The sequence below is a fragment of the Lactuca serriola genome, chromosome 7 (assembly GCF_051521515.1).
Source record: "Lactuca serriola cultivar US96UC23 chromosome 7, Lser_US96UC23_V15, whole genome shotgun sequence".
Classification (NCBI taxonomy): Eukaryota; Viridiplantae; Streptophyta; class Magnoliopsida; order Asterales; family Asteraceae; genus Lactuca; species Lactuca serriola.
The window spans coordinates 193,921,738-193,940,159 of record NC_136414.1 but is presented as its reverse complement, the minus strand read 5'-3'; the positions used below and the strand labels follow the sequence as shown (position 1 = coordinate 193,940,159).

The 18,422-nt window shown below is 35.9% G+C and overlaps 1 protein-coding gene across 1 annotated transcript; it reads left to right on the top strand.

Moving 5' to 3' along the window:
- Positions 1 to 14,914: 14,914 nt before the first annotated feature.
- On the top strand, positions 14,915 to 16,871 carry LOC145064682 (F-box family protein-like protein). The gene is made up of 2 exons (XM_079012085.1): positions 14,915 to 16,064; positions 16,807 to 16,871. Exons 1-2 carry the CDS (start codon positions 14,915 to 14,917, stop codon positions 16,869 to 16,871), a joined length of 1,215 nt encoding a protein of 404 aa, XP_078868211.1.
- Positions 16,872 to 18,422: the final 1,551 nt, after the last annotated feature.

Here is an 18,422-nt window from a genome sequence, read left to right as displayed (position 1 = left end):
TAATCTTGATTTCTTGCCTTATGGTAACACGAGTGCCCACCATGTCTTCCAAGCAGTTAAGCAGCTCACCCTTTCCTATCAATGTACTTTTCATTGATCAGGGTGCTTGCCTTTTATGCGTTCAAATGAGAACTCATAGAACTCATATGCATAATTAACTCGATTGGAATGACACAAAAACAAGATAGTGTCAACACGATAGGTCGTAAACCTCAAGTCGTGTGCTAGTGATGATTGATAAGGTTTATTATTGATTAGTTCTTGAGCTTTTCAAGATCATTAAGACTCCCGCTGACTCCTTGAAATATAAGATTCTCTTGTCAAGAAACATTTCTTGACAAACAAATATTCAAGAGTTAGTGTAGCTTTTATAAAGACAAAACACTTCACAAATTGGTCCTCGTTGGTCTTTGTCTAATCCAAGACATCACAACTTACCAATTTCAAATGTGCAAGAATAAGAAAGCCTTTTTCCAAATTCTACATTTGATGAATGTTATAAACCTTCTTAAGACTTGCCACTCAATGTCATAATCTTTACTCTAAGACTTGTTTTGGAACGAAGTATGATTGACTTTTTGATTTAACCATTTCTTCAATTCTTGATTCCTCTTCTCAGGCATACAATTGTACTAAGACTCACTTAGAGGATCAATTGAGATATTGTTCTTAATCATTAAGACTTATCATAAAACATAATAAAAGGTATTATCCCTTCTTCTTAGAATAGAGAAACTTTTATCTTTCTGCCTACTTGATTCTTCTTATTCGTTCTGTTATTGACTTAAACTCTTTCAATCAATTAAGAATTACACTTAATCTTATAAGTATAATCATATTTACTAAAACTTTTAGTAAATCATGACGAATATCTTTGTTACTCATGTGGTGGACTTGATCAATACACAACTTTGTGTACTAGATCTCTTAGTCCTTCACTTGACACTTTATCAATGAATTAGTCTAATTTCCAAATATGAAATTTCTCATTCATCGTGCAACCAAGTTGCATGATTCCAAGAAACTCTCCCTATTTGGTAAACTCTCGACATTTCCACAAATAACATAATTAAGAATCAAATCCATTATTGCTAATAATAGAAACCTTCAAACATCAATTTTTCATGCATGCCATTGTAAGGATAAATAAACAAAAATTTATTTTATTGTGGAAGAATTTGTCCTTACAATGCAATTATTTGAAAAACTATGCTAATACATATTTCCTAGCAATCTTATTCTAACTCCAAGTAGTAGCTCAAGAATCTAATCTTCAAGTAATGCGAACAAAATCCATTTCTTCACGATTAGATTCCACTCACTTCTTCCCTTAAGCTTCCTCTCTTTTCTTTGATCCTACAAAACATCGAAATGTAATCTTATCACATCATGTATTAAAAATCTAGAATAGGAACTTAAAAGAGTTAGCTAATGGATTTTACCTAAAGTGGAGCCATATGCTTTGACTCTCCCATCTCTTAGATATCTTAGGTAAATAGGGCAACTTCGTCTCTAATGCCCCTTCTCTTGGCAATAAAAGCAAATTGACTCTTTTGGAATAGCACATGGAACTACTTCAGACTTTGCCTTTCTCTTATGATCAAACTCTTCGATCATGGCATGTCTTTTGTTGCCATTGCCTATATCCATAGAGGTCTGGAAGGCAGATTCACCAATCAACTTTGCTTTTCCAGTACGCCAAACCATCGTTGATTCAGCAGCAATAAGCATATAGGTGAGATCTATAAGGGTCACATCGTGGTTCATCATATAGTACTCTCTTATGAACTCACTATATGAGTTAGGAAGCGACTGAAGAACCCAGTCAACAACCAGCTCCTCACAGATAACGGATCCCAACATTCTTAACCTATCAATGTGTGACTTCATCTCTAGGACGTGTGCACACACCGACTTTCCTTCTTCATGTTTACTTGCCAAAAGGGCTTGGGTGGGCTTGAACTTTTCAAGCCTTCGAACTTGTGGGTTAGGGAGAATAATTGGAGGAGGTGGAGGAAGTGAAGCATGATCTCTTGTTCCTTGATCGAATCCTAATGGGTTTTGGCCATAAGAACATCCTATGTGCTCATGCAAACCCTAATGCTTGGATATAGGTTTCTCTATTGTACATGCAATTCATCCAAGACTTTAAAACCCTAGATCTAGCATACAATTAATCATATTAACTTATGAATGGGGTTTAGATCTTACCTTGATTGTTATGTAGCAATAACAATCTCAAATCCTCCTTGTAATGACTTTAGAAAGCTTAGAGTCACAAGTGTCACTCCTCTAATGGCTTACAAACACCAAGAGCAAGAGGATGAAGAATAAGGAGAGAGGAGACACCCAAAAATGGCTGGAAACCCTAATCAATTAGTTCACCACGTTTTTGAGTCTCAAGGGTCCTTTAAATAGTGAGTCTATTAGGGTTATGAAACAAGGAAACCCTAATTTGACTGCTTAGGCCCTAAGCAACCCATGGTCTCCCTCCTTAGAGGCCTAGGACGATTTCTAATGGGTTTCCCCATAGAATCCGTCCACCCCTCTAATATGGAGTCCATTAGCCCAATATTCAACTATCACATAATTGACAGTTCTAGTCCCTTAAGTTTAATTAATGTCTTTTAGCCACAAACTTAATTCTTATTAATTCTTGACTAATATTAATTAAACAATATGATTTCTCCTTTAATATATTATTCTCATAATATATTAATAAATCATAATTAATCCTCTCTCTCCATAATTCATCCTATCAAGTTGCTTTGGTGAAGGCAACCCAAAAGGACCATGCACCATTGGGTCAAGTACATGCCAAAATAGTTATGGACTTAGACACTAATCCAACAATAACCGACAAAAAGGACGAACGAATACAATACCATGAATCATGCGAACAAGACTAGCAGATATAAAATGTTCTATCATAACCACAAGGTAACAAGATATCAAGAAGGAAACATACTTGCAGCTGCATCTGGCTCTGTCCTGGCCTCCCCTGTTGTGAGCTGAAAAACATGCCCCTGAGCCCTCGGCGGCTCCGCTCCACCCTGACCTCCACCCGTAATCCTCAAAGTGGCCGGTGCTGGACCTGCACCGGTCCTACAGTAAGTTGTGGACAGTTGGCCCTCATGTGACCAACATGATGGCACTGATAACAAATCCTCATATCCTGAACTGGGGTTGACTGAAGGCAATCCCTCGCATAATGCCCCTCCCTCCCGCACTTGCGGCACGTACCACCGGACCTACAAACTCTGGTGTGACCCTTCCCGCACTTCCCACAGGTTCAGCTGCTATGATCTCCCAACCTAGAATCAACGGTCTTGGACCGTTTCGCCGCCGGCTGCGACTGCGCCGGGGCCTGCCTCTGCTCCCTCCACTGCAACTCAATCTCAAACTCACACCGCCTGGCGGCTTCCTGTAACTCTAACAAGGTATCACTTCTCTGAGTGGACACAAATTGCCTGATGTCCCTCTTGAGCATACTTAGATATCAGGACATCTGAGCCTGCTCTGAAGCAAACTCCGGGTAAAACATCGCCCTCTCAGTGAACATCCTGGTGATCTCCGTCACCGACTCTGTATCCTGCTTCAGCTCCAAAAACTCCTGAGCCAATCTTTCCCGCTCCACCCGCGGAACATAACGAGTACTGAACATATCTCGGAACTGATCCCAAGTAACCGCAGCCCGCTACGCATCAGAATAAGATCCCGTAGTCAACCTCCACCAATACTTCCCCTTGAGCCTTAACAGGTTCATAGCAAACCTCACCCTCTGATCAGCAGGGCATGAACACGTGAAAAAACACCCCTCCACGTCTGACAACCATCTCATAGCAACAACCGGAACCTGAACTCCATCGAAGGTAGGGGGCTTCGTATTATCGAAGTCCCGATACTGAAAACCTCCTCCTAACGCTGCTAGATTCAAACATTTTATGCAACGATCCTTTCGTAAAGTCATAGCACAAAAGTCACCAAGACTTGGCCAATCAAATCATAAGGGTCTCTATAACGCTCTACAAATTTCAACCAATTTAAACTTTTCAAAAACAACTCATATTCATTAAGTTATTACAAAAAGGTTTTCAATACTTTTATTATCAGAGTATTCCCCAGAACCATATCATAAAACATAAACATGAGGAGCGGTACGATTACGCCTTTGCCTTGCCACGGTCTCCTGAAGTACTTGAAACATAAAACCACAACTGTAAGCCCAAAATCTTAGTGAGATACCCCCAATATACCAACCACAATACCACACATATCATATCATAACCAGAACAGAACAGCCAAGCACTTCGGGTCTACTGTGTGACTGGTCCGCCACACCGGGCGTACAGTCCACCTGGTCCTCCCTCCGAGTCTAGCCATATACATCGAGTCTGTAGTGTGGTTGGTCCGCCCGCACCGGGCCTTCAACCCACTGGGTCCACTCTCTGAGTCTACAGTATGACTGGTCCATCCGCACCGGGCCTTCAGTCGGCCTGGTCCACTCTCCGAGCCTCGGCACGTCTGGTCCGCCCTCTTGGGGCCTGCAGCCTATCCGGACCGCTCTCTGGCCCTTCGGAATATCTGGTCCGCCCTGGGTATGTTGGCCTACAGCACAAAGCAGGACCCGCCTCAACCCAACCCAAGTCAACCAACCACGTGCACATAAACATATAATCATATAACAATTCACAATTAATCAATCAATCTAGCAGATCACGTATATAGCACATCCCTACCAGGATACCGACCTAACCGGTCACTAGCATAGCATCATCCTATAACCCAGGATACCGACCCTAACCAGGTATCAAACATATACCATCCTAACTTCCAGGATGCAACATGGCAAAGCAATAACATAACAAACAACTACCCGGATTTCCATCCGATAAAGGGTCGGTCTTGGTGTCGTGGACCCTGTCGATATAGTGAGGATAACTCACCTCGCAACTGCTGACTGAAGAGATAAGATCCCGCTGCTCCAACCTCTGACACGAACTTCACCACTGATCAATACCAAATAACCAAAACCAATAATTACCAAAATACCCCTGGAAGTCAAACTGGTCAACCCTTGGTTAAAGTCAAAGTCCTCAGTCAAAGTCAAACTTCCTGACTGACTCTACTCGCCGAGTCAACACACTGACTCATCGAGTCCTCATGCTCTGAAAACTCCCATATCATGACTCAACTCGCCGAGTCGCCCCAAGACCCGCCGAGTCCAACAACTTTGAATCCCTTCACGCTTAACTCACCGAGTCATCCCTCGACTCGCCGATTCATCGTTCAACCCGAAAAGGTTAGGACTCTTCGACCAGACTCGCCGATTCTAAGAACAGACTCGCCGAGTTGTTCTTCCAACTCGTCAAGTTCCTGGCTATCTTCATCCAACTCGCCGAGTCCACCCATGCGACTCGCCGAGTATCTCCAGCTCTTAACCCATGCAGTGGCTTTCTAAGCCATGCTGGGGCTCAAATCCATAGATCTATCCTTCTACAAGCTATCCCTCACGTAAAGTTGCAAACTTTACGTGATATCAAGGATATATAAACTCAAAACACACTAGGGCTTGGGTTTTAGAAAAAAGGGGCTTCACCAATCATCCAAGGACTGAAACTTTATGAACTTAGGACTCAAAAGAGGTTCAGATCTGAAGTTTCAGCTTCAGATCTTGCTTCTGCAACAATTCCCTTAACCAAGGAAAACCCTAGCCCCCACATATGAATGATTCTAGAAGAAAAGGTCAAGGTAACAGCTTAATACCTCACAAATGTGCCCCAAACTAGAGTGGGTTCTGGATCCACACGAAATCCTTGATGGTTGCCTCTTGCTCTTCTAGTCTCCTCCACCAAATTCACTTTTCAAAGCTCCAAACACTCTCTAAGCTCTCACTAACGGCTATTAGGGTTTCTGGGACTCAAAGAGAATGTAAAGAGGCTGAAGAGAGGGTATTATTTTCTTTATATATGGCACAAACTCCGGATTAGGGTTTTTCTCATTCCAACACCAACTCGCCGAGTCCAGCCTCCGACTTGCCGAGTTGGTCACTTAACGCGTGACTAGAATCGCGACTCGACTCGTCGAGTCTATCCATCGACTCGCCGAGTCGCCCTTCCTTATTTACACTAAGAACCCTGAACTTGCACTTCTGAACTCGGGGTGTTACAATCTCTATCAGAAACTATTACAAAACAATTCTATAGATATAATGTCTCTCACTAAAAGTACATTCCTTTGAACATCCTTTTTGCATAAAATTTTCTAACCTAGACATAGACTCTCAATATTCAACTCCCAATATGGAAAGATTTCCATATTTGCCATATGACAACTCATTCTTCACAGATTCTTATCTATTCATAATAATGTCGATATGGTCCATCCAATACCATACTTCCAACTACTCACAAGCGACCAATCGTCAGTGAACTTTGGATCGTCCTTTGATAGTTGTTTAATTATTTTAGTCAAAAGCGATTCTAGTCCTTTTTCCCTCTTAATGCTTTGGAAAATTTTAGAATCGTCAAATATTATAGCATTTGCAATCGAACCTATACTCGAAGCATATGGGACACGATGCATAATGTCTTACATAAAGATACGATACTTTATCAATCTTCAGTCATAATATTTTATGTGTCACGTTCTCACAATTTGAACTATGAAGAGGGATGCCGTAATCATAATCGAAATTTGAGAACACACTATGTATCCTTTGACTAAATTTATTAAAATTTCTCAATCTTAGCTTTAGATTTTGAAACGAAGTACAATATTCTCTCCCTTAATTATAGCAAAACAACTTTTCAACCCCTACAACTTTGCAAAGTGAATCTTTGTTTTCTATAATTAATATTGCTAACTTGCAATACTTGCCTTAATAATCATACAAGCATAACATTTATGCTCCCACTATCATGATGATTATTATCATACAAGCATAACACTTATGCTCCCACTAGCTTTGACATATATTCAGAAAACAGCTGAACTTCCATAAAACAATACCTATTGAATTTCTGAAGTTCATATTTCTAATACCAGATGCTTCGATAAGCCTTTATCTAAGCTTCTTAAACTTATACACCTTTGCCTTAGAAAGCTCACATGTGTGTCTTGACAAATTCAGAACTTATGTTACTAAGTCCCAAATGCTTAGACTAATTGCCAAATCTCACAATTTGAATTATGGAAAGGGATGTCATAACCATAATCGAATTTGAGGATACAATTTTCACAATTGCTATCTTCTTAAAATCTCTCTTAGTGAAAGCATTTCATCACAATCATTTTCATGAAGGAGAGAATCTTATGACACTTAGATTTTATGGTGTATGTGTTCCTATCCATGTGAATTTTCCAAAACCAAAGTTTGCGACAAATCCAAACTCATATGGACTGAACTTTCTTAATCATGATTTCTTGCCTCATGGTAACATGAATGTCCACCATGTCTTCTAAGCAACTCACCCTTTCATATCAATGTACTTTCCATTGATCAAGGTGCTTTGTCTTTATGCATTCAAATGAGAACTCATAGAACTCACATGCATAATTAACTCAATTGGAATGACACATAAACAAAATAATGTCAACACGATGGTTGTAAACCTCAAGTCGTGTGCTAGTGATGATCGATAAGGTTTATCCTTGATTTGTTCTTGAAACCTTTTTCAAGATCATTAAAACTCCCACTGACTCCTCGACATATAAGATTCTCTTGTCAAGAAACTTTTCTAGACAAAACAAATATTCAAGAGTTAGTGTAGTTCTTATAAAGACGAAACACTTCACATAATTGGTCCTAGTTGGTAGTTGGTCTTTGTCTTATCCAACACAACACAACTTACCAATTTCAAATGTGCAAGAATAAGAAAACTTTTCCAAATTCCACATTTGTTGAGTGTTATAAACCTTCTCAAGACTTGTCACTAAATTCACAATCTTTGAGTATAACTCTAAGACTTGATATTGGAATGAAGTATGATTGACTTCTTGATTTTAACCATTTCCACAGTTCTTGATTCCTCTTCCTAGACATACAAATGCACTAAGACTCACTTAGAGGATCAATTGAGATATGTTTCTTAATCATTAAGACTTATCATAAAACACAATAAAAGGTACTCTCACTTCTTCTTTAAATGGAGAAACTTTTATCTTTCTGCCTACTTGATTCTTCTTATTCGTTCTGCTATTCATTGAAACTCTTTCAATCAACTCAGAATTACAATTAATCTTATAAGTATAATCATATTTACTAAACTTTAGTAAATCATGACGAATATCTTTATCACTCTTGTGGTGGACTTGATCAACGTACAATCTTGTGTACTCGATCTCCTAGTCCTTCACTTGACACTCTGTCAAAGAATTAGTCTAATTTCCAAATATGAAATTTCTCATTCATCACACAACCAAGTTGTATGATTCTAAGTTTCTATCCAATTGAAACTTGGGCGATGAGAAACTCTCCCTATTTGGTAAATTCTCGACATTTCCACAAATAACATAATTAAGAATCAAATCTATTATTGCTAATAATAGAAACATTCAAACATCAACTTTTCATACACACCATTTCAAGGATAAATAAATAAGATAAAATCAAAATTCATTTCATTGCGGAAAAATTTGTCATTACAATGTAATTCAATTGAAAAACTATGTTATTACATATTTCTTAGCAATCTATTCTAACTCCAAGTAGTAGCTTAAGAATATAATCTTCAAGCAATGCGATCGAAATCCATTTCTTCATGATTAGATTCAGCTCACTTCTTCCCTTAAGCTTCCTCTCTTTTCTTCGATCCTACAAAACATCAAAATGTAATCTTATTACATCATGTATTAAGAATCTAGAATAGGAACTTAAAAATAGTTAGTTAATGGATTTTACCTGAAGTAGAGCCATACGTCTTGACTCTGCCATCTCTTAGATCTCTCAGGTAAATAGGGCAGCTTCGTCTCCAATGCCCCTTTCTCTTGGCAATAAAAGCAAATGGACTCCTTTGGAATGACACAAGGAACTATCTCAAAATTTACCTTTTCTGGATCTCCAATGTCACCATTTTCAATGTCCATTGAAGTTTGAGAGTTTGATTCACCAGACAAATTTGCTTGACCAACTCGCCAAATCATCGCTGATTCAGTAGCTATAAGCAAATAGGTCAAATCAACGAGGGTCACATTGTGATCCATCATATAGTACTCTCTAACGAACTCACTATATGATTCAGGAAGTGACTGAAGAACTCAGTCAATAGCCAACTCACCTGAAATCTCGACACCCAACATCCTTAACCTATTAATGTGTGACTTCATCTCTAAGTCGTGTGCACACACAGGTTTCCCATCTTCATGTTTACTTGCCAAAAGGCTTGAGTGACCTTGAACTTTTCAAGCCTTCGAACTTATGGGTCAGGGAGAATAATTGGAGGAGGTGGAGGAAGTGAAGCATGATTTCTTGTTCCTCGATCATATCGTGTAACATCATCTTCATTTGGAAAGCTTGTTCCATGGGATTTGGGAATACCATTGTTAGATTCAGACATCTACAAAACGGGAGATATTCAAGTCAAGTTGATTAGAATCCTTGATGTAACACCCAAATAATACATCAAGGCTAGGATCCAACACAATACTCTACAACCTAGAAGAGGGATGTCGTAATCTAGATGCAGAATATTTGAAGGTAGGTAAATGACGATTACCAATTTCCACCATGAAAAACGAAAAGGAAGTTTAAGTTTTAAATGAATTGAAACTCCTAGATCTTTTGAGATTCATTGAACTTTTCAATGGCATGTTTAATCTCGATTATGCCCTTCTATTTGTAATTGGGATGCCGAGGATCACAAATAAGGTGTGAATAACCATACAAATGTACTTGGTGCCCTCATGTTACCATCACTTAATCAATGTGTCGGTTAGCCACACACACTCCATTGATCTATGACAAACATCGAGTCACCATTCGCTACCAATGTCATCCCCAAATTAGTGTGTTGGTTAACTACACATGCTCCACTTACGTTTGACAAGGTTACGAAGTGTAATTCCATGGATTAGCATAAAATTTCACATTTTGCCTAAAGTAACTATGATTTGGGAATTTGTAAAAGCATTTAGTTACTTTGTACTTCATTATACTTATGATGGAAGGTTTTTGTCCTATTCTACCCGTTCGGCTAACGACCCTCCACTAGTCAAGAGTGCGGTGGGTAAGAGTGGCTACCCATTCAATCGCCGTTTTATAGGCAATTTCCTTAAACATCCGTTATAGACCAGCTTCATGAATGAGGCCTACTAACGGTAAAACTGACTCTTTACTCATATATATATATATATATATATATATATATATATATATATATATATATATGATATTAGACTTTTAATGTTACATATATATATATAGTATATGGTGTATTTTACACTTTTTAAAATATTAGGTGGTCTAATTTAATAAATTATACTTTTAATTAACTATAAACCAAAACTTTATGGGTTTATTAAATCTCTTTTAATTATACACCTTAATTAATTAATAAAACCATAAGGGTGTAATTTGACCTTTTCAAAATACTAGGGTTTTAGAATTTAACATTTAAAAATTAAACTTTTAATCAACTTTTAAATTCCAAAACTTGATGGCAAGTTTTGAAACATTTCAAAACATCAGGGTTTAGAATTTAAATATATTTCAAAATCAAACTTTTAATCAAAAATTTTAAATTCCAAAACTTGAGGGAAAGTTTTGAAACTTTTCAAAACATTAAGGTTTAACTATTTAAATTTCAAAACCAAAAACTTTTAAGCTCAAATTTAAACTATCAAACCTAAAGGGTTAATTTGAAACTTTTTCAAACTATATCAAGAACATTTTAGATCAAAAATTCAAATAAGACAATTAACAATTAATTGGTGGTTATCTAATTTTTGACCTAGTCCAATTTCTTGCAAGATAATACACCAAATAATTCAAATAATTAAATTTAATCATATAAGGAAGTAATTATTCAATTAATATGAAATTATCTTTTATTTTGGCAAAGATAATCACCCAATATCATAAAAATCCGATTTCTATCAATAAAAAACGTTTTGGTAATTATCCCATAGAAAAAAAAAATCCCGAAATCTGCTCCATCTGACTCTCCGACTCGTCAAGTCAGGCTTGGACTCGTCGAGTTCACTATGGACTCGACGAGTCACCCAGTTGACTCGGCGAGTCAAGTCGAAAAACGTCAAAAATATGATTTTCAGCCAAAATTCGATCAAATAAGCATCAAATTCACTAACAAACAGCCCTAGGCTCTGATACCACTGATGGGTTTTGAGCAATACATCATTCCTATGGTGTACATGCAAACCTTAATAGTTTTCGATCTAGTTTGTCTAATGAACATGCAATTGATTATCCAAAGCCATAAACCGTAGATCTAATAAACTATAACTGAAATTAGGGTTTAGATCTTACCTAAGATTGATATATAGCAATAACAATCAATCACTGGCTTCATAAAGCTTAGTGCCTCAAGTGCTGCACCTCTAATGGAGTCACAAAGACCACTAAGCAATTGGATGATGGAGAGAAGAGAGGAGAGGCACAAAAAACGGCTGGAAACCCTAATCCAAGTGTTCAACACGTTTTTGGGTCTCAAGGGGTCTTTATATAGGTAGACAATTAGGGTTATCTAACAAAGAAACCTTAATTTGACTGCTTAAGCCCTAAGCAGCCCATGGACCCCTTCTAGAACATGCCTTGGACGATTTCTAATGGGCTTCCCCATAGAATTCGTCCAACCTATTATTCCAAGATGACCCATAGTTCAATTGCAATTATCTTATAATTACAATTCTAGTCCCCTAAGTTTAATTAATCTCTTTTAGCCACAAAATTAATTCTTGACTAATATTAATTAAACATTATAATTTATACTTTAGTATATTATTCTCATAATATATTAATAAATCATAATTAAACATTTCTCTCCTTAATTCATCCTATATATTGCTATGATGAAGGCAACCCAAAAGGACCATGCTCATAATCGGGTCAAATACATACCAAAATAGTTATGGACTTAGACACTAATCCAACAAACACGTCTAACAAGTTTGTTACCTGGACGTGTAAAAATAACGAAAAAAATGTAATTACTTTGATCCGTCAGTTCCTTTCTCGTAAATTATCTTATCAACTTATGGATTTTTTTCTAATAAATAAAGTAATATAAATATTTTTTGCAAAAACTCTTTTTAATTCTTTATTTCTTTCTTCAGCTAACCACTTTTAGAAAGGAAAATGTTCATTAAGATGAGCAAATCCCAAACAAAACCTTTTGTGTAATCCTTGAACACGATCAATAGTGATAACTCTTCATCACACAAACTTTCGGTTCTTAATCCTCTCCCATGGCGATTTGCCATGTTTTCATCTACAATTTCATGGATTGCTTTCACTGGATTGCTCTTGCTCCATGGAAATAAAAAATTATTGTTTTTGTGGGAAGCTCGGGTTCCATAATTACAGGTAAATCATACTATTGCCCCATTTGTATTTCTGAAATCCAACCAAGATTTCAAAAAGGTAGCTCACTATGTCAAGAATCGAGCATACTTTTCAAAATTACTCTACCTTCAGGGAAAATCATTCATGCAACATGTACTTTATTAGCGACCGAATTGTGTGAGTAGCATAGTTTGGGTAAACCCGCGTGTAATTGTGTCAAATTATAGAAATGAGATTCTAGAGAAGTTTCTGTTTATGTTTAGCCACAAATCACAATCGTAACCAACCATATACCTATGTTGATAATTAGGTAATTCTCCACTTATTTCAACAATTAGTTGTCTTGCATAAAACCTTAAAATCATATCACTTTGTACAAAAAGTTGATTGTTTTGATCCTAACTATTAGAATAATAATCAATTTTACATAACACCCTAAAAAGATAAGTTTAATCACATTCAAACATCTCCTAGGATTGAAAAACACTGATTTGCTTGTGTATGCTCAATCTGTTGATTGTCAAGTTTTCCAACTATGTACAACCATAGCAATTACCTTTTTAATTAGGAGATGTACTGGAACACAAAATGATGATTATTATTATTTTATATTTTTATCTACATTAACTTTTTTTTTTCCAGAACATGGATGAGTTGATGGGCATACATTGGCTTCCATGTGGATTGATGCATATATTCCAGTCACAAAGAAGTTTTTCAATACCAATTGCTTCTTTGCATATTTGCAAAGATGCAGTTTCTATTCCTCAAGGGTCACTCCTAATGCCACATAGGAGATAATGTAAGCTTTTCCATTCCAAAAATATGATTTTTTTATTTGGGGAAGGGGGGGGGGGGCTGTTAGTCTGACTATGTAAGAGGATAATAGCTCATTATAATAGTTTGAACGGATTAGAGATGAATACCCTTTTCATTGGTCTTTTCTTTCCATAAGTTTGACACGTGAGAGTACGTATTTGGTAAGAATACACATAAAGAAAATGTGAACGTGTAACTCAAGTACTCAACAAAAACAAGTCAAAGTACATAAATCCATGGCTTTTTCTGACTCCGTTCTATAACTTTTTATAGAGATGTGGACACGTGGATTATGAAGCGGTGTGAAATTACTTTATGCATTCATGAAGCATTTATAAACACAGCTAAGGAAGCAAATGTGCTTAGTGATCTCCGCTTCTCTTAGGAAGTACGAGGAGAATAGCCGAATTCTTCATCGGGTAAGTTGTTTGATTCTTTGTTCTTAGGTTCTCATATTGATCTTGCTTTTTTAGTAGACAATAGTTGATTGATATCTAACAATTGCACAAACTTTTTACTTGATTGAAATTGAAATTTGATAACAAATTGATGATGATCATGGGGTTAGCCAACTGTGATCACATATATTGTTCTTGAATCTTGAGTCATTTTTGGTTCTTGAATTAGAATCTTTGTATGCTTGATTAATTAATTTGCAGATCTATATACTTTTAAATTTGGGAATTTCTTGATTTGGAACAAAATTGATGATGATCAAGTGGTTAATTTGGTTGAAATTGTTGTCATCGATGAGAATTGAAAATTCATTTCCACATTGACAAATGCATGCGATTTTCGAACCCCTTATACATAAAACACAAAAAAATTGCTTTTTTTGGGGACATACATTGGTTTCTCAATTATAATTGCAGATGATGTATTATCATAGGATTGAGTGCATAATTATGCAATCTCTCTTCACTTTTTTTTAACAATTGACACAACAAACTGGTTTCTAACACGAATTGTGCAACCATGTTTCAAATTTTTACCTGTTTATGCAACAAAACAGTTTTTGACACGAAATGCACTCATGTTTCAATTTGTTGCTAAAATTATGCACGCGTTTATTTTCATCGCAACCCAGTGGTAAAAATTTGGTTACAAAAGGAAACATTATTGCATAAATGGTAAAAAGACAAAAAAAAAACAGATAACTCACTAAAAAAAATATAACAATACGAAGTAAACACAAGCTTATTATTTTAGTTTTCAGTAAAAACTGTTAATACATGAGAATTATCTTAATTTTCAACATATTTAATCAATTAGTAGATAAAAGTCATAAAACAACATCTTTTTGGATATTTTTTGTTCGTTTAACTTTTATATATAAAGAACCATGTTGAACATATATAAACTAAACCTTCAGTTTTTCAAAACGGTTTGTTTTTTTCCTTTATTTTTTCAGCCTTTTTGCATACAACTTCTCCAAGTTGACATGAATTCTATTATAAATTCATAACATTATTTAGTTTTTCTACTCAAAATCATCAACTTCAAATATAGTATTGATATGTATTCATTTATTGCAGATGAAATATTGGTAAAACTGTTGATAATCCTTTCTCTACAATGATTGAGTTATTCAGTAAGCTAAAGCGACCTTTCAATGGTATTTGGGATGCTGTGGAGTCCAACAAGGTAGCCTTTGAGTCCATATTACTCAGGCTTCCTGTGAAAAGCATATTAATCTTCAAATCCGTTTCAAAGCTCTGGTATAATCTAATGTCCAAAAAGTCTTTCATCTTATCACATAGACATTTCTCCAAACAAAACCCCAAATTTTTCGTCTTCTATGCTCCCGATGAAGACCTTGAAGACAACATACTTCATGAAATGCATCTAATGGAACCCAATGGGGCCTACACCGAATCCTACACAATTCCCATTTTTAAAACCTTACAATTACATCACCCAATTTTAATCGCCTCTTTCAATGGTCTAATATGCTTCATGAATGATATGACTCCATACGAATCATCATATGACATGTCATTACACATCTGCAACCCCGCCACCCGTGAAGTCCTAACCCTCCCCAAAAGCCACCTGTCATATGACATACCGATTTTTGGGGTCTTGTATTCGAACAATTTCCATATTTACAAAATCTTTAAGTTTTTTAGTGACCCTGTTGATCCCGAAAAGGGTTATGCACAATGTGAAGTGTACTCTTCAAAAACAGGAGAATGGAAACTAATCCCGCGTATCACTTTGCGTCCTTTAATAAATTTTACCCTTTCATTGGCATCGAATCATGTTTGTGTAAATGAAAAGTTATATTGGTTTGTCTCTCAAGATTTTGATGAGGGTTTTGAATATCCGACTTTGATACTTACGGTTGATATGGACGATAATTTCCATGAAATCGAGATTCCAAATGGTTCTGAAACCGCGTTCTTGATTGAGTTTTGGGGTAGGCTTTGTTTTGTGGATTGGACAAAGTCGAAGTTTTATATTTGGCTTTTTAATGAGATGAATGAAGGTTGGTGTTTGTTGGAAATAGTGAAATTTCCTGTTGATTGGATGGAAGTTGCTTATTTTGACTCGGTGGCTGCATGTGAGGATGAAATATTGTTTGTTTATAAAGATGTTAAGGGTTTGAGACATGAGATATTGTATGATGTGGTCCATAGTACATGGAAAGAATTCCGTATAGCTGAGGATGATAAAGATAAAGCAATTGTTGTGTTTCCGTTCTTTGAAACTCTCCTTCCGTGTAGTAAGTATCATGGAAAAAATATGTTTATCTGTTTATTATTTATTATTATATTCTACTTTCGTTTATTCCTATTGCGACATTATGCTTTGAAAAATCATGCCAAAGTATAGTGCTGTAAGTTCAATTAAGAATAAAAATTGAAAGTACAGTGATATAATTGGGTAGATTATTTTAAATGCAGTATGCATTGATAAGAAAAAGATTGAAAGTATAATGTTGTAATAGAAGGAAATGAAAGTAGGATACTATAATAAACAAATAAATGGAAGTACATTGCTGCATCTTGCTTTTAGCCTTATTTGTTTAATATAACATCTTGCTTTCCCTTCTTTTTATCACAAGGTTACTTTATATAATTTAATGGAAGTAGAACGCTATAATACACAAATCAATGAAATCAAGATGTTATTTCTCTCATTTATTAGTTTTACTTGTACTCATGAATCACTAGAATTAGTTTCAAATAGTCTATATTTCAGCTCCTAACCTTTTTCATTGGTACTTTTACAGAAAGCCACTGGTAATAAAGAGTAAAAAGGCAAATACTTGTTACAACATGGTAAGGTTTACTCTTTTATGAATTATGGCCATAACAAGTCATGAAAAACATTATCAAATGTTAAAAGACTCTTTACAAAGACTTTTCTGTCCGAATCCTTGCAAAATTAAGGTGTTTTGGTGCATTGGGTTGCTTTGTTAGACATAACATGACATGACATGACATGAGTTTTTGTGGTTTCAGATCTGCAGGAAGGAATATGCAACTGGGATCTGGTTCAGGTGTCTGAGTGGTGGTGGTTTTCTTAAAAAACTGTGTGTGAAGTGTGAATTGTAAACTCTGTTTCTGTTGTTTGGTTTGTTTGAACTTCTTTGACTGTGTGGTTTGTGAAATCCTCAATTGTGTGGTTTGTGAACTCTGTGTGTTTTGTGTGCTATAAACTTGAACTTGATAACTATCTTATATTTGTGTGGTTTGGTGTTGGTTTTTTCTGTCTGTTGAAGTGATGTCAACATGCTTAGCTTGAGTGCTTGACTGTAGAATTTTACACATACTCTTCTGGTGTTGGGTCCTACTTTAGCAAAACTATTAAATCTTGTTTGTGCATCCGTAGTTGTTGTGTTGTGGAGTCTGATCTTCTTTTTGACCTAATTGTCGATACCAAAATTTCCCAATGTCTGAGGTGCACAGTCCAGAAGGTTTCTGTTGATGCTGTTTTTTTTACTTGGCCCACGAGCATTTTTTTTAGGGCAATTTGTGATTATAAATGATTGTTCCTATGTAGTTCGTGAGTTAATTGGTCGATCACTCTAATTGTGATTGAGAACCATGTTAAAAATCGGCTCCTTTATTTTTCTTCACATCCTTATCATGTGTTGTTTGTTATCGATATGATCCATCATTGATCCAACAGTGGTGGTGTTTAAAATTTGATATCCGGAAATTTTGTAGAATTACATTCAATATCCGAAGAAATTTTGGATATTTTGTAATTTTCTTGGATATGGATTGGTATATTGAAAACTAAAATACGTTGCTTTTTTTTTAATTTTATTTTATTTTTTATTTTTAGTATTTAAAACTAGCTAAATATTTAGCTCAAGTAGCATAAACAATAAAATAACTAAACATAAAAATCAAATGTTTCAAACCACACAAATAAACTAATCAAACGAGCTTTAAAAATATAAGACTTACTATGGACTTTTGGTTGAAGGAAAGTTAGAAATGCCCCTAACATACTTCCATAGTTGCCGTTGTGACAATATTAATGTAATACACATGACAACTAACACATTCCAGCACCAACAGACCGAACACGTTGACCTAGATATCCACTTGTTTGAGACAAAGTTGTAGTCGGACATGTTCGGATTCTACATGTTCCATCATAGTACCAATATGTTTGATATTTTCACTAAGGGGTCGACTTCTTTGTTACATATACCTGTTCTAGTTTGAGTGTTGGCGAACCTTCTGCTTAAATTGTGATGGCATATTAATAGCGAGTGACAGATATTAGTGGAGCCCGGGGGTCCCGAGCTACTGCTCTAATTTCGGCAATTAGTGTATTTTTTTTTTTTGTTTTTCTATTAGACGCAACGTCTTGAAATACGAATGCTACTACTAATTTAGATTTGTTAGATTCTTTTTAGTGTCACCACTACTCAAACTTTCTGTGTCCGTCACTGTTAATAGCTATTATAAGGGTATATGTGTACGTTAGGCTGAGCCCATACATCTCTGCATATATTTGTGATTGTTTATCATAATGAACATAAATAATTATTCAGATCCATAATAACAATGTATTTATATTTTTTATATAATAAAGACATATATGCATTCTGTACCCATAA